Source organism: Pipra filicauda, unplaced genomic scaffold (assembly GCF_003945595.2).
Source record: "Pipra filicauda isolate LSUMZ 115617 unplaced genomic scaffold, ASM394559v2 scaffold209_size2725305_pilon, whole genome shotgun sequence".
In the NCBI taxonomy this organism is placed as follows: Eukaryota; Metazoa; Chordata; class Aves; order Passeriformes; family Pipridae; genus Pipra; species Pipra filicauda.
This window is the reverse complement of record NW_024104320.1, coordinates 979,177-1,003,564: the sequence shown is the minus strand read 5'-3', so window position 1 is coordinate 1,003,564 and position 24,388 is coordinate 979,177. Positions and strand designations below refer to the sequence as shown.

The 24,388-nt window shown below is 40.8% G+C and overlaps 1 protein-coding gene across 7 annotated transcripts in view; it reads right to left on the bottom strand.

Annotated features, from left to right (window-relative positions):
- The window catches only part of KLHL29 (kelch like family member 29), a 393,217-nt gene that overhangs the window by 132,157 nt on the left and 236,672 nt on the right, over positions 1–24,388 (bottom strand). For 4 of the 7 annotated variants that reach the window (XM_027749235.2, XM_027749234.2, XM_027749237.2 and 1 more), the window contains 3 exons: positions 15,115–15,228; positions 7,652–7,793; positions 6,360–6,905 (listed from right to left, as the gene is read on the bottom strand). In XM_027749235.2, coding sequence (XP_027605036.1) covers positions 6,360–6,905; positions 7,652–7,793; positions 15,115–15,228 — 802 coding nt within the window. Of the gene's footprint in view, positions 1–6,359; positions 6,906–7,651; positions 7,794–13,140; positions 13,160–15,114; positions 15,229–16,137; positions 16,186–24,388 lie in introns of those variants that run through there. The other 3 variants (XM_027749238.2, XM_039380951.1, XM_027749236.2) reach the window with 3 other exon arrangements.

Genomic DNA, 24,388 nt, shown 5'->3' with positions numbered 1-24,388 from the left:
AGTTTAGCAATGACCCACTTTTTTCTTACAATAACCCACATAAAATATTGGTAGTGTTGAGAGGATCCTGCTCCAGTTGAAACATGGAAATCTCATGTCAGTCACATACTGAGAGATGTCAATCAAAAGAGAATTTGATCACCTTTTTTATGCTATATGTTTAGCAAGGCAATGTTCTAGGACTATTACAAGTCCTCTGACTCTTCAGTACACTAAATCACTGTTCATGACCTGACCAACAGTGACATTGAAATACAGGACAGAAATTACTGAAAATACCCCACCTGGAGCACAGAAAGGTGAAATGCATTTCATTCTCACTCAGGTGATTGCTTAGATACTCTCATCAATTTTGCAATTCTATTAGGATTATATTAATGAAAGAAGACTGTAATTAATCTTGATAAAAATTTGATTTTAGAGAACCTGTTTGCTTTAAGTTCATTACTGTGCATGAACATGGTAAAACGTGTGCCAACAGTGTGTCCTTGCATCTAAGAAGGCCAGTACTCCTGGGCTGTATTAGGCAAAATAATGCCATCAGATCAGAGGAGACAATCCTGCCCCTCTACTCAGCACTGGTGAGGCCTCACTTGGAGGGCCATGTCCAGTTCTGGGCTCCTCAATACAAGAGACACATACTGGAGAGTCCAGCAAAAGACCATGAAGATGACAAAGGGACTGGAGCATCTCTCCTAGGAGGAGAGGTTGAGAGAGTTGGGGCTGTTCAGCCTGGGGAAGGCTCAGAGTGATCTCATCAATGTATATAAATACCTGAAGGGAGGGTGCAAAGAGGATGGAGTCAGGCTCTTTTCCGTGGTGCTCAGTGTCAGAATCAGTCTCCCTCTGAACATGAGGAAACATGTTCTTACTGGGAGGATGACTGACACTTGCCCAGAGAGTATGCGCGGTCTCTACCTTTGAAGATATTCAGAAGTCATCTGGACAAGGTCCTGGGCAAACAGTTCTAGGTGGCCCTGCTTGGCAAGGGGGGCGGACCAGGCAACGCCCAGAGGCTCCTTCCAACCTCAACCATTCTGGGATTCTTGAACTCTTACACACCATTTCCAAGCTGAGCTTACTAACTGACCACTAATCATCTGTACCTTAGTACCATTTAGGTCACCCCAGAAAATCACCACTATCCTAAGGAAAACACAGTAAGAAGCATATACAATGCTAACACTTCCATGCTAACCTAACTCTCCTACAGGAAACAGGAGACTTCCTTCCCCACAAATATAAGCGCATACATATTCATATATATGTATATACATGTACACAGACACACTAAACAATTTTATGTAAAATTTTATTTATATAATTTTTATAATCTATTTATCCATCCACCTTTCTACATCTATGGATACAAAAATAAGAGAGATTTTCCTAAGGTTACACAGGCCATGTATTCTGGTACAAGACAGAGAACTGAAAATAGGCTTTCTAAAGCCTTCATCACTGAACATCCCTTAATTAAGGCTACTAGAATTCAAAATGCTAGGTTGTATTTTGACTTTAAACACTCCCTACCCTGCAGCATTCATGTCTAGAACTAGGTACACTCACAGAATTGCAGGTCAAGCTGAAACTCCTTTGAAAATTCAGCCTTTTGTGAAGAAAAAGTTGATAGTTATTGACAAAATGTTGTTCTCTGCCTTGTTACTATTCATGATTAAGGAAAGTAAATATTGTCTAAGGTCTAATGAGAATTCCAATGCAATAAAGTCAAGTGTGAAAGGTGCAATCAATAAGTGATGATGCAACAGTATTCGTTTGTAGTTTTGTTATTGTTTAGTTCATGCTATTTGCTGATGCTTGAAAATGAAGTGTTAAGAAATTAGTGCTACAAGGATTAACATTCAGATTTTATTTCTGATATTGTTATGTTTCTACAGTCATTACACTCTGAACACTAATTAGCATCTGCTTTCTCTTCCCACCAGTTAAGGACCGCAAACCAAAGAACTTCAGAACAAAAGTACTATGGAAACAAACATCAGTAGTATCCATGAACATCCAAAAATTAAAACCCATGATGTCCATCGTTAATTTTGCACTGCAGGAGTAAGTACTGCAATGAAGTATGTATGAAGTACTGTGTGATGAGGTATTGTATTTTCCTCCTTTTTTTGTGTTAGCAACTATGCTTCAAAGTATATCAAGTTTACAAAGATAGTATCTTTCCAAATGTGTAACAATCTCAGAGCCCAAGCCCAGGCATGTTTATGCCCTACATATGTCAGGACCATCCACCAAGAGTTCAGTTTTGGATTTGCAACAGGTCTTGAATATAAGGAAGCCTACTGCCCTACAAAATAGTTAAGGACTAAATCTCAGTTACTCACTTATTTCTGCGAGGAAACCAATATCTTCTAGTCCTTCATCTGAATGATTAATTCCTGTCTATCTGGGTTCAGCTGGATTGGCAGGCACATAGACATTGGTCTCTGTCACTGTGCCATGGCATGGGACACTGGCAACTTGTGTCAGAAACTGAAGGGATGAGTTTCTCTCTTCCCTGCAGGCATGTTGTGCAACCGACAATTTGTGCTGGCACATCATGTAGCCTGAAGATATTGAAATTATACTTGAATATTATTTGCAACTCTGTATTTTCTGAAGAAGTAATGTAAAAATCTGTGAGAACTTCAGCAGATCTTCACCGAATATGTTCACAATTAACATCATCATGGTTCTGAATATTCTGCTTTATTAATTCCCCTGGCACTTTAGCTTATAGAGCAAGACTTAGGACATGGATAGAAAACAAAGGCTAATTCTGTTCTAAAATATTAGTTCACATGTCTGTGTTAAGGTGTCATGGCTTTTGAAGTCAGCCAGGAGTATTTGGCATAAATCCTATCCACAGGGAAATTACAAGCCAAACCAGATGCCTCCCAAACCTCCTGTTGACTGTACATGGTAAAAGACCCCATGCATTTCATGAGGCAGCTCTACAGTTCTTCATACATTGCTAAAAGCAATAATTACTTTGGAACTTTATTTATGTCTCTCATAATGTGACAATGCTATAAATTCAGTAAGTAAATGGATTATGTAACTAAAGTTAACATTCATATTTAACAGAATGTGACCCATCCAGACCAAGAAGATCTCTGATCTAGGCAAAAGTTTTCTTACAAGTAGTTTCAATGGAATTAGGTAGCAATTAGCTGTAACACTGTAAGGAGAATGACATATCTGTTTTATATCATGGTTCTGGTTATCAAAGGGTATTTTTTGAAGAGCCATGGACATGACTCGACTCAGTCATGGAAGTGAGATCTCTTGACCTATTGCAAATGAGACAGCACAATAGCAGTGCCTTTAACTTTTGGTAACTTATTTGTTTACTTCTGTTTAGAAACAGCTGAGTAAGAAACTTAGTTCTGCACGAACAGAGTATACAATGGCCCAAACATGTACACAGCCAAATGAAAGATAATTATGAGAAATAAAACATGTTGTTTCAAATCAGCTCCCTAACAAAGTCTAAAAATATAAGAAACCCTATCATATTAACCAGCGAAAACTGCTCTATCACTTGAAGGATAGTTGGGTAATTATTCAAACCTGAACAAGACTGGATTGTCAAGTGAAATAATAATTTAGAGTATTTCATGATAATGAGATAGATCTCAAGGCTATTAGCAGTGGCTCTTATATGGCCAAGGTTCTCCGAGAGAGACAGAATATTTAAGTGAAACTTGTAGGAACTAGTTTGAACTTGTATATTTGAACAGCTCAGTACTCTCTCCTAGTTTCCATTCATTCCTGGAGGGAAAGGTGTCTATCATGTAAAGACTGTGAAATCAGCCAGGCTCTCGAGACTGAAATCCCTGAGGGCAAAAATTAAAACATAAAATAATTAGAAAATTGAGCCACACTGAAACCCATAGAGTTTATATTAGGAATCTTTTTCTAATGAGATTTTAAGGTCTGGTTCAGCACCCAGTTGTTTCCTCTTTCCTGATTCTTTCTCTCTTATTCAAAACCAACCAAATCTTCTCTGACTCCAGGTTTGTCAAGAAGAATTATAGCTTTAGATGTAAGGGCTTTTAAGATTAGAAACAGAAGAAGGAATTACTGTTTCTCTATAAAATCGGTCCTGCTTATGAGACATTTGTATGTGCACGTTTCATTATCTTACGTTTGTTTGCTTTTAACCACTACGGGAATAACTCAATAGCTGATGGTCAGACAGAAGCCAGCTAATCCCTGAAAAAACAGTTTCTAGCCTGCAGTTTATAAGGTACAGTAAGGCAAATGTGTCAAGAGTTGCCGCGGATTAGAAATACTGCTTGTTTTAATATTCTCCTTATGATCCTCCTCCTCAGTACAGAGGTTTCCAAACACAGGACCAGACCCAGGTCTGGCATGCCAGGCATACTCCAATGAGGAACTCTCCTCTGCACCTTAATGAACACCTCCTGGGCCAACTGGTCTCTGGGGTGCTTGGACTAGAGTAAACTAGACTAGGGTTTACAGGAGGTTAAACAAAAATGCTGACTAAGAATTTGTAAATCAAATATTAAAAGACCGATTAAATATTTTACGATCTTTTTACTTAGGTTCTGATTTGAAGTTTACTTCATCTGCCAGCCAGAGATCTGCTGAAGGTTAATTGATGGAGGAAGAGTAAATAACAACTGATGCTGCTGGCCCTAAGTATGCGAGGCATTTAGGAGTATTCCCAACCTCAAGTGTGCAGTCACTGACGTGCTCATTTGTCTCACTAGGTTAGTGTCACTAGGGCTCAGATATGTGATCAAATTACCGCCGTGAAAGTGGTTTAAGCTTATGTGTTTTCCCTTGTATTGTATATTTGCACATGTCTCCAATGACACCAAGTAATCCTTTAAATTGCGTTAATTTGATCAGGCACCCAAGTAACCAGTGCAGCAAATTGGAATAGGTGGCTATGGAAAGTAGAGATGATGCCTTGTAGAAGACAAATAGCTTGTATGGAGGAGAGAGACATCCAACAGAACCACTACTGTTCAGTCTACCAAGATTAGGGTATAAATCTCTACTCTTTCTCCTTCTACAAAATCAAGGCTTTTTAACTTATAAACATGACCTGACAAATTGCTTTAGTAGATTTTGGTTTTTTCTCTTTGTTTTTTTAAAGTGAAAGAACTAACTAAACTCCTATAAAACAGCTGCTGGTCAATTTTTGGCTACCTGACTGGGCTGGTGCCACATAAAATCCATCCAGAACTCAAAGAAAAATTCAGAATCTCACCATCCAGCAAGAGCCCTCATCATATCTGGGGTTTGGAGCTGAAAATTTAAAAGCAATCAGAATATTTAGTTTTAGAAAAGGATGGCTGAGCTCGTGTCTGAGCTCCATTTCAAGAGAAGTTTGGTAAGAATTTGCACATACCAAAGTTCAATTTATGTAACGAGCAGGAAGAGTTATTGGACTAATCATTTTTAATAGAGATTCCTCGTCCTTAATACCGAGCTACACAATAGAACTTAATAGCTTGTGGCAAATACATAATTTACACATGGATTGTGTCTGAATACAAATGTATACATAAAATATCACAGACTTAATGAAGGTGCGGGTTTTTTACAAAATCAATTTAATTGATTTTGCTGATAGGTCCACATTTATATTTTCGTAAGCTGCATTTTGCTTTACCTGCACATGTGGCCTAGTCGTGATTTGCAAGGGAGGAAGGGAAAACTCTGAAAATGCAATTAGAAACTCAGTACACAGAGCGCAGGGAGTTTTGAAGTATCTGGAGTAAGACACTCGGAAATAACACTCCACCGTGACCCAGCGGTGGGGCTCATTTACAAACTACTCATCGGAAAAGGTCAACCTCCCAGAACGCTCATGACTATTCAGGGTGTTTTGCAGCATTTGAGCCCAGTGAAGCTGGTAATGAAGTTTTCCCCTTAATGCTGAATGTGTTTGTGCTGTTCAGCTGCAGTCAGTGGGTTACTTGTGTTTGGCTTGGGCTCCTACCAGAGCACGGAGAAGACAAGGGCTGAAGAAGGTGGTCAGTGTTGTGGCTGATGCACAACTGCAGCCAGGGGGACAGATGGAAACACAGGGGTGTGTTTCAAAGAGAGTGGCACGGGATGATGGCTGCTTTACCCTTGGGAGCACTGGCTTATCCAATAGCCCTGAAAGCCGCTTTTCACTACAAAATACACCCACAGCTCATCCTCCCTCTTGTTAATATGATGCTTTTTGTCATCAGTAACTCACAAAAGCTCTGCATTTTAGAAAAGCGTGGAGACAGTCGCTAGGGCAGGGCTGGCAGGCAGCAGGGATGCTGAGGCTCTGCCGCCGCCCACCCCCACCGCGTGCTCTGTGGGGCCAAGCTGGCCCACCTTACCTTTGGGATGCCAGGGGTCCGTGAACTCGTACTTCCCCACGCCGATTGTCCGCAGCATCTGCACCCCGTTGGTGTTGTCCGGGCCGCCCGCCGCCGCGCTGGGGGGCAGCGGGGCGGCTGCCTGCCCATTGGTGGCGGGCGCGGTGCTGGGCAGGGCGGCCGAGGGCAGGGCTGGCGGTGGTGGCGGCAGCATGGGGCAGGCCAGGTGGCCATTGCCCACTGCCCCGGGGCCCGGGTGGGCCACCGGGCCCACGCCGCTCATGGAGGACATGCTGAGGGGTTGGCTGTTGGTGTACAAGGGCTGGCTCTGGAGGTTGACCACCATGTTGCTGAGGGGCTGGGAGGGCTGCGGCTGGAGCTGGTAGTGGGCTGGCATCAGTGGGAGCTGGGGGGTGACGTGTGGAGGGAGGGAGGGCGTGACACCGATGACGGGGGCCTGGACGTTGGCGGCAGGGCTGAAGGTGGGCGGCTGTGTCATCCCGTAGGAGTGCGTGATCAGGGCAGGCTGGCTGCCCGCTGCCACTGTGGTGACCCAGGGAGCTGCACCTGCGGCATGAAGGAAGGTCAGCAATGGTGGTGGGCTTAGCATGGGGCAGAAGACAAATAAACACTCCTGGCCTTCCCCTCCCGCACCTGTGCCCGCCACCGAATCGCGCCGACGCGCTCCCCTGCACGACACCTGAAGCAGTTCAGGGTCTGGAGCTGTTCCCAAGCAGTAAGTGCATAAAATTGCTGCAGCGATGTGAGCGCAATTGTTAAAATACTCGTCAGTTGACATGCAGCATGTTTGTGGTTTTATGTATTTTGCACTTTATGCAGCTTAAGCGCACACTTCCAAGAAAATTAACCTCTTTTCCCGCTGCGCTTTCACGGCTCCCTGACAAACACTCTGTGTGTATAATAATGGTGCTCCAGCCACTACAAAGACATTGTAATTAGGCGTCTGGCATAGTAGCACAATGTATGATATGTGTCTGGAAGCTGGAAATCATTTCAGGTAGTTCTGGACATAAAAGAGGTCTTAAAGTATTACAGAGTGCCTTTTCCTCTAGTGAAGGCAGAGAAGGAAAAATAAAAACCACTCTAATGAACTTGCAGCATCTTAATACATTCATATTAGCCCCAGCACAGAAGAAACTTGAAGGATCTTTACAATGAGAGAAAACCCCTTCTAAAGAATAAAGAAAGGGCTCACAATGAAGTCTAATTTACAGAGGTAAATGGAGATAGTGCATTGAATTTGCTTCTAACGATTTTCCCTGGTAGAATTACAAATAAGATTAGAAACTTACCTGGGTTTTCATTCTCCCTCATCTGTTTAGATGGAGGCTCATCAGTGTCCCAGGGTGTGGACTGATTGATGGGTGTCTGTCCCCACCTGACGCTCGTTGCAAGTCCTTGAGGCTGATTTTCAGTCTTGGAAATGCAAGGTGTCTACCAGAGAGAAAGAAAAATACAGAATAAAAATGTTTTGACTGCTGGGATTAATTACAGTTCCTCAAAGCTAGTAGTTTGTTGTCCAAGAGGATATCCTAAGATCTTTAAATAACATTCATTTGGGGGCTGGACCAGATGATGTCCAGAGGTCCCTTCCAACCCTAAAAATTATGTGATTCTCCTCCAGGCTTGCATGACACATCCATATGGAAACACAAAATAGTTGACAAAAATACTTCTGGATATTTAATAGATCTACCTTAAAAAAAAAATAAGAATCCTCAACAAACTAGTATTTTCAGAAATAAGTTGCTTCATTCGCGATGTAAATAAACCCCCTCAGTGACAACCCAGATATGGTAATATCCATTCAGTTACAGCTATATAAAATGGGAAAATCCTTTGTTTGCTCAATGTCTTCCAAAAAGAGTGAGTTTTGTTTAGCAGAAGACAGAACAAGAGAGACTTATTTACAACTGTAGGACAAATTACTGTAGAACAGTAAAGAGAAGTATTAGTATTTACTGTCTTTCAACCCTTAAAATTGAATGCCAATTAAAAAAAAAAGCAGCATAACATCATTGGCTGCTAAAGTGGGTATGTTGGCAGGTCTTCAGAGAGGTTAAAATAACTGTAAAGTCTGGGAAGGATTGGGGCTGAATAATCATCAAAGGGGATATGATCTGAAAGAGATCTCTTGATGAAGAAACTATCATGTGGATTTAAATGCTACGCAAGCCCCCCTGCTGCAGTTTTAAAAGATCTTCCCAAACAACCATTCCTTTGCTGAGAAAAGGCCTGTCAAAAACAAGGGTGCTCCAACAGGTCTCATTTATTTATGTCTGCAGTGTATTTCACTGCTGGAAGATTAAAAGTTTTTTTTGTTTTGTTTTGTTTTTACTGGTGTCAGAACCTCTAAACCAAGCAAAAGGAACCAGCTGCCTGTTGCTGAATGAGTATTGAGGACTGAAGCCATAAAGAACAGGAGACCAGTCTGAGTGATTGCTTGTTTGCCTTACATCTGGGAAGTAATTTAACTCAGAGATGAGGGCACAGCAGCTCCATAAATGCCCTGGGTCACACAGTACCAATGAAATCTCTGTCAACACCAGCAGCCTTTTCCCCCATCACGGGTACCTCAATCACCCCATGAAAGGAAGTCATTAAGCAGACCCATTCATGCCCTCTGCAAATACAGGCACACCTTTCCCAAGCCCATCGGTCATTCCTCCTGTCTTTAAATCCTCTGGAGGTGCCTGCTTCCTCCTGCCCTCCCCTTCCTTTTTCCCACACTAGCACCCGGGATCCAATGCTCCCTCCTTCATCCATGAGCCTCCGACATCTCCTGACACCCACACCATTTCCCACCTGAGCTTTAACCTCCATGGGCTCCGGGAGTCAGGAGTTTTCCGTGCAAACCTTGATGGAGGTCAGGATTTTTGCTGTGCTGATCTCTTCGCTCCCAGAAGCCACAACAGGGATTTTTACCCCCCTAGAAATGCTATTGTTTGTAAAATGTAGATGCTTGCAGGGAAACATGATTCTTTTTTCCTATGGAATCTTGAAGTTAGATTGTTGTTTTTCAAAGCACATCAATTTATTCTTTTCCATAGTTTGGGGGTTCTGTTTTGGTTTTTTTTGGTTGCCCTTTTTTGGAGTGGGTGAGGGTTTTGAGTGTGTTTTTTTGTGTTTGTGTGTCCGTATGTTTTTCCTTTTTTTAATTTAATTTCTCCAGATTTTCTTTCTATTCTACTGGCACCAAGAACAATGATATCCTGGTTTTAGATTCACAATTCCTTCTGTCCCCACTATTTCAACTACTTCTGTAACTTTTGCAATTGAAATAAAAAGAAAAGGCATAAAGAGAGGACATGCAGACAGTGAAGAGCTTTAAGAGCTCTGCTCTATTCATGGCGAAGAAAGGGCAGGAGGGGAAGAAATAAATCTCAGTTTTGAAATGCTTTCTATTTATAAATTGTCCTGAGAAAATGGTTAATCTGAATGCCTTTAGCTTTTACATTGTACAAGGTCTTTGAGACAGGAGGATATAACGCTGCTGGTGGTTTACCAGTTCATGTTAGCAGTATCCCTTTGGATCCAGCTAAACTGTTTAACAGCAGTCAAAGCACTCTGCAGTAGAAAAAGAAAGAAGAAAAAAAAAAGGCACCACCAGCAGTCTCTGCCTATATATCAGCTAAAATACTTCCTCCTGAAACACTAATATTTATCCTAAAGTAAAGCCTTAAAAACTGTAAATGCAATATAGAGAACTGGGCATTTTTAGGAACAGAGAGGAGGATTCATGATTCAAATCATGCTTGGCACGTTCCACATGTGGCATCTGTGTGTTGCATTTCTTTGTTATATGAAATGGGTCTTATGAGTGGGTTTGAAATACACACTTGTCATTTTTGAGTGGCATTGTCGAGATGTGCAGCATCTTGTTTAACTTTGTTACATCCCTAACCTCCTTTAAAACATTGTCAATCTAAAATAAGAAAAAAATTATCCCTGTACCTTGAATAATACAGAACCCCACACATGCTACAATTTTAAAAGAACCCATATGCTCTGTACAGAATGGGTAAGAAAGGGAGTATGTGACACAGCTCCCTAAATCCTACAAAAATCCAGTTGCCTATTTTGAAACTTGCTTTCCAAAAAAACTAGAGCACCAGATCAGACACAAGTGAAACTGGTGAAGTTTGCAGCCAAGTTCAGATCTAAACTTCATACTTTGAGCATTAATAAAGAGGAATGAGGATTGCAGGTTTGCTGTCAATAAATGAGCTAAATGCTTTTTTTTTCCAAATTTTGTTTCATTAAACATGCTCAGAAACCCTGCTTCTTAGACACTCAGTGAATTTAAATGCCCAAATCCAGCACGTTGCTTTCAAACTGTACTCCTGAGCTTGTATTTATTTGATCAGAAAGTGGTAGAGACCAGTTGGTATGAAATCACAACACACGTTCATGAAACACAGACAATAATGGTGGCGGAAAAAGAAAAAACGCTTACTGAACTTCCTTTTTTAATATATACATACTTGTGGTCTCTGATCTAATTTCTGTGTTATTTTTATTAATACATGAAGGGTTACATTACAAGTGTTACATGTCTCTGATCCGATTGCAGCAATTACCCATTTGAGTCTCTGGAAAGCAAAATTATTTCCAACATTATCAAACAAAGGAACTTTCTGTCCATGCGCTCAGGCACATGACAGCCCTCTATTTGATGCTTTTAATGTACAACACAAATGACCAAAAAATGGCCTGTATTATGCTAGTTGTGCAGGGGGAAGAGCTGTGTTCCATTAGTGATCCACAGACTTCACAGAAACTAATTGTACTACGTTACACTTTTATCTTTAGCTTTCATGTCAGATGCTTGTTTGAATTAAACATGGAACACATGAAAAAAGGAAATGCATTACAAAATCTACTGGGTATACATCTTAAAATACTGCCAAATGTCTATTTACATGAAAAGACCAGAAGGTTTCTAAAAGGTCTGTTGAAATCTGGCTAGTCAACAGCAGCACTGGCTAGTTAATTGCCTGAAATTCCTGGCAGACTACAAAGACTACTAAACCAATCATCAGCATCTTTGTAGTAGCCCTAAAATGTTCAATTTGTGCTCTTTGTCATGGATAGAGTACTCTGAAACCAAATCTGAGGATTTTTTTCTTTCTTTATTTTGAAATCACCATTAAGAACCAATAAAATGTTCAGCTGAAGCCTGCATTTCACCACCTGCCACACTTTGAACTCCAGAAGGGAGCAGTCTCCCAGTTTTAAGGAAACTAACCACAATACAGATGTACAGGCAGAAGAGAGTAAGATGGAACGATTTTGGAATTACATGAGACCAACACAGACAAGTTGCCAGACTGTCAATTTTTTGTAGCTCAGTCATAAACCATGGTCCATAGGCAACAGTAATTGGTGTACAGCTGGTCCACTGAACCTTATTATATTAAAACATTAAAAATCTTCAGATTCATGGGGCTTTTCAAAATATCCACAAGAAGGTTCATGAGTTCACAGCCATCAGTGGGGTGCTCAAAATTGGGAATTATTGATTCAGTTCATACTGCATCAGCTTACACGTTTACTATTAGGTGTTGCATTGGCATAGCTATAACTAAGTCAGACTTTAAGTCCAAAGTTTTACAAATCTTTGATGAAATAAGACCTAAACTTTCAGTAAGACCTTTTTTACATCAATGGAAACATAAGACCTATTGTACTACTACTACTACCAGCATCAAAGAGTATGTTAGTGAAATTAAAAAAACCCAACACAACAACCACAAAAATCCAACAACAAAAATTCCAACACAATCTTCCCCAGGCTCAACACCACCAAACACTTCCTAGGAGGTCCTTATAAACACATTTCAGCAATTTCCCCAAAGCTTGTGGAACTGCTGAGAAACATCCTGTTATGGCTCAGAGTGCTAAGGCCTGTTCAAACAGTTTCATGAGCAAAAAAGAACTAATCTGGAAAGAGAGATCCTATTTGTGGTTCCCAGCAATCAAAATTATTTTACTAAGGCCTTCATTTAAAGTGATGGATAAGAAGGAGTGATTCTCTGTCCCAATTATCCAAAAGAGATTGGGAATGGCAGCTTAATACCAAGATAATGTATCCAATATGCAACCCAGTCTATTCTCTCTCCCCATTGAAACTAAAAAGGCTAAGACACACACATACATAGAGCAAAACATTCCCTCCCAGGGATTCAGATTTTATGGCCTGTCATGGCTAAAAGCATCTTCAATTTAATGAGGGAATTCCTTTTAAAGCTGTTTTCTATTCCTCTCTCTAACTGGTAATGACTGGTGGCCCTGGTTGGGTTTTAAGTCTGCATGTGTCTGATGCTCTAAAAAGTTTAGTGATCTCTGCACTGAAGAGTTTATGGTCTAATTTGCAGTTCGCACTGCTAAATATTGCATGAAACAGGTATTATTTGTGTGGACAAAGTATGCATGTAAAATCCAAACCATACCGGGATAGATCTTCATCTGCAGTAAATTCCTATACTGCGCTGGACAGGACCCCAAGCATAATTCTGAGTTTAGTCCATAGCCAGAGAATCTCTTAAGGATGGAAGCAGAGCTTTTAAAGATGCAGTGATAACAGCAATATCTCCCTAGCACTGGCTGTTGGCCTGGGCTACAGAAATGAAACTGTTGTTCTAAGAGATGGATGTACTGTAATGTATTAAAAACCTAAGAGATATGGACAGGCCGGTGTGCAAGAGGAAGAGAACGAACAGTCCTGCAGTAAAACCTCATTCAAGAACTTGCTCATGGGTGGAGAGAAGAACTCATCTACCTTACAGTTCCCATCACCAGGCAATTCTGCGATGACACAGCGTTGTTTTTCTCTTTCCAAAACTAATGTGGGAGCAGCAAGAAAGAGAATAATACAGTTAACTCACAGGAAAAATGTTATTACCCTGCATAAAAGACAAAAGCAGTCTTAGTCCCCTCTTGAGTAGAGAGAATAATTCAATACTTAAACAACTTGAACACCATCCAGCGATGAGCCACCAACCAGTGTGAGCTCCGGAGTACTAAGGCACAGCCTTCAGAGACATGCTTAGCAGCAGGGTACAGTCTGCTTCCATTCCTGCTTTTCAGAGGATTTAAGAACAGTGCCCAACTTAAGGTTAATGACACAGGCTTAGAGAAACCCATGAGCACAGTGGGGCGCATATCCATGTGATCCCTCAACCAAACTATGGTAGTTTGGTACAGGATGCAAAACAGGTAAAGGTCTGAGTCGTGTTCAGGTCAAGAACTCCTCTAATTTCAATTTGTTCTCTGAAAACCCACAAAGAAATAGAGTGACACAGTGGGCATCGATGCATATGAACTTGGAACACTGATCATGCCATTAACACGTGAATAACCAGTGGCTTTTGCAAGACTCATTAATCAAGGACCAAAGAAATTTGTGGGTACAACAAATTGCATGCATACCTTTTCCATCGCATGCAATTTGACTATGAGCCTTTATTCCATAAATATTACAGCTTAAGTGAGCCTTCTTTGAGCTCTTCTGGCCAGGCAGTCTGGTTGCACGGTGGTGATCTCCCCTTGAGGTGGGACACCTCTAAAGGTGGCTCCTTGAGACAGAGAGACCTTTAACCAATGGCAGATCTGTCAGGATGCTAAATTAATACTAAGGAAACATTACTAATTCATGTAGCTACTCAATTATTATAAACTTAGTACAGGTAATTACATTAGACATAAACACTTGCCCAAGTCTGAGACTAAGACTGGACCTAGCTGCACCAAGGCTCCATAAGGAGTTTAGAAAGCAAGCGGGTCCACTTTGAACCTCATAACTTAGTGAGAGGCTCTTCCTTACTCTTTGTATTTCTTTCATTAGATTTAGACTTTTGTCCAAGTCTGAGACTCAGACTGGACCTGGCTGCACCTAAGCTCCACCAGCAGTTTAGAAAGCAAGGGAGTCCACTCTGAACTTCATGACTTACTGGGAGGGTCTTCCTTATGCTTCTGCACCTCTAGTCTCTGTGCAAAACATTCTAACTTGATTCTAACTTAATTTTCATTTGTATGTTTCTTCCATGTAGTAATTAATAAAGTGAGCCTCACCATCAACCTTTTTGAACCTTTGTAAGCCACTGTTAAATTCTGTTAAATTCCAATGAACTTACTCAACTACCTCAACAAAATATATTGCTGCCTCTCTCTTTTGAGTGAGCTGCATTCCACTCATTTGTGGGAGTCCCATACAGGCACAGCACCTGATCCTGGCTCCATGCATAGCAGAGCTTCTCACCACCCAGTTTGTGAGCTGTTAATAAGGCACATATATGAGCACGTCCAGATTCTTCCCCTGTGGTGGAAGAATCAACCCCAACTTTCCTGGACTGAGTCTTGGCTACCTTCAAAAATCAGACAGCCCAAATTCCTGAGTTTTGACAGTGCAATGGAAGATAACTCCATACTGGGAATGGATCAACTGCCGCTGTCTCATTAACCCTTTCTAAGGCTCACCATCCACATTAGCTGCAGGTTTGGGAAGGCAAGAGAAGTAATGAGATTATGGAAAAGAAGGGAGAGGGATGGGATAGAAAAAGTTGTGAACTGACCACAGGTGGTATTTATTTCTGTCTGGCAGCTGCACAGCCCAGTACAACCACCGCTCTCACACCAGTGATACAGTCATCAGCTAGGAATGAATGCAGGACCATGGAATGACAAGAAGTGCTTCACAAATGCTACTTTGCATTCTGTCTTGGCAAATTTCACTAGCAGAGGCTCAGGTACTCACCCAGCTGCCTTCGTTTCTCAGCGAGAACATCAGGGAACGGAGCTGAGGTATCGAACCAAGGTCCCGGCTGCGACACTTGCTGCTCCAGGACACCAGGGACATCAGCGCACGACACTGGGTTCGAGCACAGAAGCCCCACTTTAGCCTGAGCAGAACCTCCTCTGCTAACACAGTCTGCATGCAGATCAACCCCAAATCAGAGCAAAGCTACGAATGCAAAATCATCTCACAACGGAGGAGAAAACGCGCGACATCCGGAACAACACGCGGCTCGTGCTACAGAGAACATGCACTGCACAACGCGAGAGGGCTCTGAGAGATCCTGCAGGCATCCCATGGTGAAGGCAGATAAATCCAGTTCATCATAAGTGCTTTTTGTCAGAGGGCTTAAGGAAATATGGGTAATAATGGAATAAGTGCTTGTCAGACCAGAATCCCAAGGGTGCACAAAGGATGTTGCCCCTGTGTACCGGCAAAGCTACTGAAGAACAACCTAAAGGCAGGTTTCTTGAAAACTAAACATTTATCTTGAATGCAAATGCTGGCCATGGTTAGGTTCAGAAGTCACTCCAATATGGTATTTTCATGCCAAATTTTCCATGGAATTCTAGTAATTATCCAAACAGGACTCTGAATTTCATTCTGGATCAGGGCCTAAAGCATTAGAAATAAAGACAGGAGTACTTATGAAGTAAAAGGCTCCAATCTCAGTATTAAGTTACTGCTATAAAAGTTCCTTTTTTTTGTACCGGATGCCGACATTTTACATTCAAGCCCTCTGAACTCAGTGTTTCAATTGTAGTACACACTCCGTGGCAGGAAAGTGCATGTTCTCTGCCTACACAGCAGGCACATAAAAAGAAAGAAAAAAAAAAGGAAAACCAATATAAGCCTGTGAGTGTTGAACAGTGCTGTGTGATATTACTGATTTATTAACTTGGCTTGATCAATAAGGCTATCATCAAGGGCACATTTAGTTTGCACATAAATTTCACTTTCTAACAAGCACTTTTGTGTGCTCACTTTGGTTTCCATAATCTGATCCAGGTCTCAGGAAGCTTTCTTTAAGGTAGAACAGAGAATTCTTTTTCTAAAAAAAGGATCAAAGTATACTCGGTCAACTCAAACAAAAGGACAGTCAGTACTGTAGAAACAGCATGCTTACCTTTCACAGCAAAAAGAAAAATAAGCCTATAGGTTCAGATTTATCACCGCCTTAAGTTCATCAACATCAATTGAGCTATTAAACTGTGGCTGAATTTGGCTCACAGCAATTTAAAAATTTCAACTTTCTTTGAGCGTCTTCCATCAGCAACATGCTAATTTAATGCATAATTTAAACTCCGCTGTCCTTTAATTCAGCGTTTGTAAATAATTAAGAAAGAACTAAAAATCCTTTTGCATTTATATAGCTGGCCCCCTCCCCCTTTTTCTACTGCAAAACAAAGATGACTTTTCAATCAAGAATTTATTTATTCTTTATATCTGAAAGTAAAAGCCGTAGAAAAAACTAGGAGAAACTGATTTACAAGATAAAACAATTAGCTCCGGGATATGTACATTAAGACTAACTAATTTCACATCATATTTTAAGGAATGGAGGAGGAATCCCAGACATATTAGACTTTATTCAAATTCTACTGAAACGTTCAATTAAGAGCATCTTATGAAGGTAAGTTATGCAGTCAGTAAAATTAAGATGTGAAAAACAGCATTAAAGTGCTACTTGTCTGAGAGACTATGCACTTTAATAATCCATCCCTTTTCCTACACACAAGATAACATCTAAAATCTGGCTATTCCTGTAATTGCTCTGGTCTTTTTAAAATTTTTGGTTGTGTAGGAGAAATACAAATGTATTCAACAGTAAAAAATACTACATTCTCTTTTAAACCAAAATCACATATCTCAATGATTCCTATTAAAACCTTTTTTTTTTTCTCTGCAGACAGATGAAAATGCCTTATAAAACTCAAACAAGACTGTGCAAAAACAGCTCAAACCTATCCATCTCCCAGTTGGTTCTTAAAAAAAGGTAAACATTCCCCAAGCTGTTCTGACCAGACGCGACTGGCAGATCCTTTTTGAGAATGAGGTCTCAAGATGCAACCCTGCTTCCATTCAGATTCAGAGCTTTAATAACACAAGAAGTTCAGTGCAGGAGCAGGCAGTGGGGCAGTAATTTAATTTGATTTACAATAGAGTGCTAATATATGGTTTTTTCTGGAAACACAGTCACCATTTTCTCCAGTTTCTCTGCTCTGTATGTTTTACATCAAATCATTCCTGCTCATTTTATTTCCGTATCTCCATGCTACCAGTAGGAAGCTGCCCAGTTCTCCTGTTTTCCTTGGACTAGCATGACTGCTTCAGATGCCTCAACCACCACCCTTCTAAAAGATTTATGGCAAACACATCGCATCCCAAGCTATAAATCTACCAAATGGCTATTAGACATACTTTGCTGTCCACAGCCACACGATTTAAAGTAAACCCGATAATGGTACATCTAGGGCTACTGTTTCTAGTAGGCTTGTCAAAATTGTGCTACCTTGCCACACGTTTTTCCCAGGCACCTCACTCTCATTTTTGGGGTTTGAATCAGGTGATCCTTCAGTATTACTCTGTTTGTGGTAACTTGTGATAATTTTTACTGTTTTAATATTAAATTCTTTTAGGCATCCAGTTTGAGTCATTGGACTCATTAAGAAGAGGAAAACCATCAAGGATGGAGAGTTTGGCCAAAGACTTCTGTGCTTTTGAAAATCCCCTGTTATGTATCTTTTAAAGAAAATTCATGCTGCGAAAAGCATAATACCGCCTACTCTCTTTGCTCACGGGAAGTTAACACAAAGTAAACCACCTCTAAAAATATTATCTCCCACTCAAGAAACTTCAGGGTGACAGGGAGAGACAGAGGGGTTATTGTGAGCCCTAAATAATGCAGGTTGGTTCTGCAAGCCATGAAGGGAAGGATAAGCTAAAATTAAATGACCTTTGGTAGGGATACCTCAGCTACATCAGCAAGTCTGTTATCTGATCTTCCTAATTCTCCTCCTCTGCTGTTGCAGGTCATGGTCCATCAGAAGCTGCTATTTCTGCTGGGATGGGTGCAAGTCAGACAGTGCCCTCGTAACCCCCCAGGAAGAACTGCCAGGGAGGCCAGCTCAGGGTCATCACAGGTAAAACCCCTTAAGAGGCAGCATGTCCCCTGCTGAACTTGCTGTGGCTTTCAGGAGAGGCAAAGGGAGTTCCAGCTGTCCTTTGTGCAACCATTGCCTCAGTCAAACTGAGCTGTAATAAAGTTTCAATTAGCACACAAATCTTTAAATATCTAACACTGCAGATCAAAATGGCCAACTTTGGTCACAAATATTGATCAGAGTGAGAGAAGAATCAAAATGGGACCATGCACCTACTCTGAAAAAAAAAAAAAGGAATGCTTTCCACTCAACAGGTGGAGATCAAAATAATCTTTATTGTGAATCCAAAATCTCCTTTCTCATGCATAGCACAGTTTTTGGAGTAACTGTTAGCTTCAGACAAGCACTGACTGTACACCAGACTAACCAGATCTTATTAGAACAAAGCACAGAGCCTTATCTTGTTTTTTACATTTATTGATGACTCTGTGCTAAATTTAAACACAGATCACATGTTGATTCTCTTAAAAAATCACTGAATTAGTAAGAAAGTTGAGCCATTAGGCAAGATCTTCCACCAAACATGCATGTTTCAGAAAAAGCCACAGAGTTTGTGAGATTAAGAAGCTTTGAAAGGAGATATAAAGTTGGACTACATGATCGTTGTAGGTCCTTTTCCATTGAACAACTTCCATTTTATTCCTATCCTATCCTATCCTATCCTATCCTATCCTATCCTATCCTATCCTATCCCATCCCATCCCATCCTATCCTATCCCATCCTATCCTATCCTAATTCTATTCTATATAAAATAAGCAGATGTATATATATGCATAGATATCTCCCCTCCTAATACTGAAATGTGGATGCTATTAAAATAGTCCTCTCTGCTTCTTTCTAAAAAAAGTCCAAACTTGTACTAGGAAAGAAAAACAAGAGGTAAAAGCTAACAGAGTAGCTGAGGACCCGCTTTTCTAATGCTGCATTTGATTAATTACATGATTTGTTTTCAATGACTGGTTCAATCAATCCTGATAAAATTAACAAAGACAATGATCAGAAATACCAGACTAAAACGCAATACAAATTATTTGGTTCCAGGGGATCCAATCAAAGGAAACAGGATTAAATTAAGCAGTGATAGGATTAAGGAGAAGTTGCTGTATAAAGTCAGAAATGTATTAGTACTTCGGGCCATTTGCTGTGTCTGTAGGTTGCCATTTCCAGATCTTCCTAGAGTTCTCAATACACTTTAAACAAAATTGAGTTTCTTAGGTATCACAGAGGTAATGTGGAAATAATTATAGTAATAATCATAATGATAATGATAATTATAATGTTACTATTATTTCACAGTACCACAGTATGTGGGGTTCTGCTGCAGGAGGCACCCTCTAAAGAAAAAATACACCCCCATACACCCTCCTCCCCCAGCAGTCCATACCTCAAGGAGTTTACAGTCCATGTGCACTACACAGAGATCAAAAGGTGACAGAATATCAGGACACAATCAAAAAGACAGAAAAACCTATTTAATTCTACAACGCTAGTGAAGCACAAAGATGAAAAAGCTACTGTTCGACAAGGACTGTTAATGAAACTTGCCAGTGATACAGCTGAAAATGTAGTTCTTACCTAAAAATCAAAGTAAATACAAGTAGCACAGGAGAAGTACTTCTATTTGCTGTGTACTAAGCTAAACCTTGAGCAGCTGACAAGGTCCTAAGCACCAAACAGAGATTTACCTTTAAATGCCTTGGACTCATGCTGGTTCAGCTGGACCCATTAGTGACCAGCTGCAAAGGGACTTTGTGTCCGATGTGAGGCAAAAGAAATGTCTGGGGACATCAGAAGCCAGCTCATTTGGGAGTAATTCAGAAAACATAAATGCTGAGTTAGAGTGAAACCAAACTCAATTCCTGCCCCTTTCTTCCACTAAGAGAATCGTTTAAAAGATAAATGAAGGATGTGGAGAGGTAGTCCCTAAGGACTTTTAATAAAGCTACTTTAGAATGCCGGCACGCTGTGCTGCTTGCAAATCCTGGCCCCATATGCTACATGGGCTGAGGAAGGACAGTGGACTGGATGTGCTGCTCACATGGCAGCACAAGACAGAGGAAACCTACACTGCCATTGATCACACTGTGCGTGCTAGGGGCTAAAGCAGAGAGAGGGTTTTCCCAGCTTTCAAATAAAGTAAGAAAAGGAGTGTGATGTAATCTGAACAAAAGGCAAGGCACATGTGAGCAGATCAGATCCAAATCAACAGTCCCACCCATCTTTGTCTCTTACAGAAGCATTCAGGATCTGTATGGGAAGACTCCTTCCCTATCACTTGGTACAGTACCACTTCCATTTCTAGGTATGCACAGTTTAGTAGCTGCCAGCTGCCCATCCTGTCATCTGACAGGATTTAGTCACTTGTGATCACCCCAGGACATTCCATGCATGCAGGGAACAGATCAAGCTAAGTATTTCGGCAACTGAAAGCTGACCTCTGGAGTGTGGGCTGGTCTTTGTCCTAAAGGAAACCACTGGAGACATGAGACTAATTTCTGCTGTTCAGCAGGGTCAACGTTCACCCACAGTATCTGGTTTGTATGGCTATGGCCGTGTGTCCTATCCTTGCAGTTCACCATTTGCACCAGGTATTGATGCTGAAGGACTGTCCTTGCAAGACTGAAAATTTGATGAGCTGCTTTACTTACTGAGCTTGAGAAACTATTTAGAGAAACATCCGTCTCTCCCACAACTTAAAGACTTAATATTTTATCTTTGTTTTCAGCTACGACAGTGAATAAATTTTAAAGCATCAGCTCTTCTCAGGCAAAAGACATTTGGCATTACGATTAAGAATACATTATTTCATCTCTTCTGTCCCCTTAAACAGTTTCTTATTTGTATGTGCGGGCTTTTTCTCATGCTCTGCCTTGCTATATTCTTTTTTCAATCTCATTGCAATTTTTTTCGTAAGTATTCAGTTTCATTTTCTTACTTTATTTTCCCCATGTCTCTATCTCTCTCCTCACCCTTTCTATCACGCTCTCTCCTAAGTGAAAAGAAAACCCAATTATACTCCTGTTAGAACTGAACTTTCAAATCCATCATGTGCTAGTGGGCTCAAAATTAGGCAAATAAATTCCCTCAACCCTACAAATTAAATTGAGTCTTTGCATATGTTCTTTTAAGAGCACAAAGATGTCAAGTATTCACCCAGCTGTCACAAAATATGATGAGCAGGCACTTTGAATTCATATAGATTTTCTAAATCGTCTGTCAGATTTAACAGAAATGCTAATGGATCCAAAAGTAAATTCTAATCTATCCTAAGTATCTGGTTATTATTTGTATTGCAGTAGGACTTGGAATTGCTAGTTGAGAATCAGGGCACAATCTCAATGCATGTCACATACAAAGATCATTTGGATGATGTGCAGGTGTTATTTTGGACTTTCTCAATTTTTATCTCATTATTTTAACCAACACCCTCCTCATAGGTATACTCAAGCTAATTTAAGAACAAAAGTACCATCAGCTTGTAAACATCATTACCTAATGTGTAAGCTATTGAAACCCAGGTCTTACATTTGCTAAAGGCAGAAACTGTCTCCCAAGTGAAGATTTTGAAGAAAAAAAAAGCTATCAAGGTCAGACTTTGCCCATGTTTCATTTTGGTCAAAGCTCACTATAGAAGGGGAGCAAACAGCCTCAGCATATGGATGGGAACTTGCATGGAGCTGCCAATGCCAGCAGGTTGGACATTCCACAGTGCATCTGTACCTGGCCTGTGCGGGTCCAGCACGTCCCAAACATGTAGGACTCGCTACCCTGGCACTGAATACCTGTGCAGGACCTATTCAGTGGTCAACCTGACACACTCAGGGAACCTGCGATGGCATGAACGCATCCTGGGGAGTTGTTCTCTACGTACTACCCTGGCTGCTTGTCTAAGAACCTATTAGGGCACCACATAAGGCAGGAGGGCGGCACATCCTGGCTGTCAGTGATAATCCACTGCCAAAATCAATACGGTTGGCAAGCTTGCTTCACGGATATTAATGATCGCAGAGCACATTTCCCAAGAATGTGTCGTCAGTCCCATTGTCCAATTTCAACTCCAGTAATTACATTTCTGCCTGCCTAATATTCCCCTGTCGCTTTGAGGAGATGCGGGAGCCCTCTCATCCAGTCCCACGTTGCTTCAAGGCATCACGGCCACGTTCAGCACCAAGCTGGACACGTGGACACAGCTTTCCCTGTTTATATTTTACACAGCAGTTACTACCTTAACAGCTTTGTGATTCTCAAAGAGGTGAAAAGTGTAAGATACTGTTGTTGCTGTTATTTAAAAAATGATTTATTTCCTTCTGGAACTAGTCATCTTGAGGCATCTTTTAATTTCCTTCTCTTTCATGAGTAGATTTGTACATTTAAAATATTTACCAAAGGTTGTGCTAGGTAGGTCTCAGTTTTGTTTTCTTTTTTATTTCACTAATAAAAGTAAAATATCTATAAAATGTGACTGTCTACAGCTTTTCAATACCCAGCTTCGGGGAGTTCAAGCCCTTTCAGATCTAGCCAGGAGAGCTAACTCCACTGGCAAACTAAAAATCTGCCTTTCTCAGTGGAATAAAACTCCTGTTTACAGCTGTATAGCGCATAAATAGGAGGTTTTAAACTTGTGACATTTCCATGTCTGGAAAAGCTGTCACTCGCCCAGCACAGCATCTTACCTCGAGCTGTAAGCCCAGGGACATCAGTAGCATTAGCTCAGCTGTAAGATTACCAGAGGGAAAGAATGGTGTAGCTAAAACACTTCAAAAGCCTCCAAAAAGTCTTTCCTATATTCAGAAAACAGAAGTTTCCTCGATGGGAAGGGACCTGTATTTCCACCTGTATGTGCCTGCAATCTTGCTTTTCAAAAATTTCTTGGTAGTGCTCAACTGACCAACTCCTGCCCATGGAAATCCTTCTTGGGAAAGATCTCTGAATGCACAAAGTGAGGGAAAGCATTGGGGTTTAACATTTTTAAATATTAAAGGCTAGACAATTGTTGGAGGCTGCTCTGAGCCAGAAACTGGTCAGATCAATCCTGTAAATACGGTTTTGTGGGCAAAGGAAGATGTGCTGCATACAAGTCATCATCAGTCGCCTTTGTCTGCATTCCCTGCACTCCTCCCCCTTCCCAAAGGGACCATTTGGAGTGTTTAAACAACTGCAATTTTAAATTGACACCCTTAAGCATATTTTGCATTAAAATGTAAAAAGAATGCCAAACAAAACAAGCCCAGCAAAAAATAAGAACCAGAAAAGTATGCATATGAGAAAGACTAATAAAGTGTGAGTGCATGAATGTATTCTGGAGCATTTGCATGTGTCAGAGGAAGTAGAAAGGAGGTGAGCAGATGATGAGAAAACAAGAGATGAGACACAAAGTGACAGAAAAAAAGCACCAGTTCAGGAAAAAAGAAGCAGAGAGGAAAAAGACTGTTGTGCAGATAAGCAAAGCCTCTGTGTACAACATGGGGGGAATTTTTAGAACACTGAGCTTTTATCTACTAACATCAATAGGGTTATTATAACTAACCTGGTAAGATCTAGGGGCAGCAGCTAAATGGTGTAATACAGGTACCTAATTTCAGTGTCATGCCTACTTCTCTCCATCGGCTCTGTTAGAAGCTGGAGTCTGGCAGCCCTGGATAACAAGTGGTCTAAATTACTCATCAGTCTCCAGATGGTAGGAGCCATTGTAAACTCTCTGACTATGCCCCTGTGTGCACTGCAGCAAAACCAGAGGGAAAAAGGGAAAAAAATATGACAAAGAACATCATCCAGCTATATTACAAGCAGAAGAAAGAAATTCAGGAACTCTATGAAGAGAATGAAGACCTAAACCAAAGGAGATGGGATATTGGAAGTTAAATTACCTGTGCAGAAAACCTGAATGTATAAAGATTCAAAAGAAAATATAGTCTATGCATCTGCAGTTTAGTGCATCTACAGGGAAAAAAGCCAACCCCCTCCCCAAAGAAACCCCTAAACTAAACTGAAAGGAATACATAGGAAGGAGGGATATTTTTTGTTTTGAAGTATCTAGTTCCTAATTTAATCTTAATCCACTCTGACATTT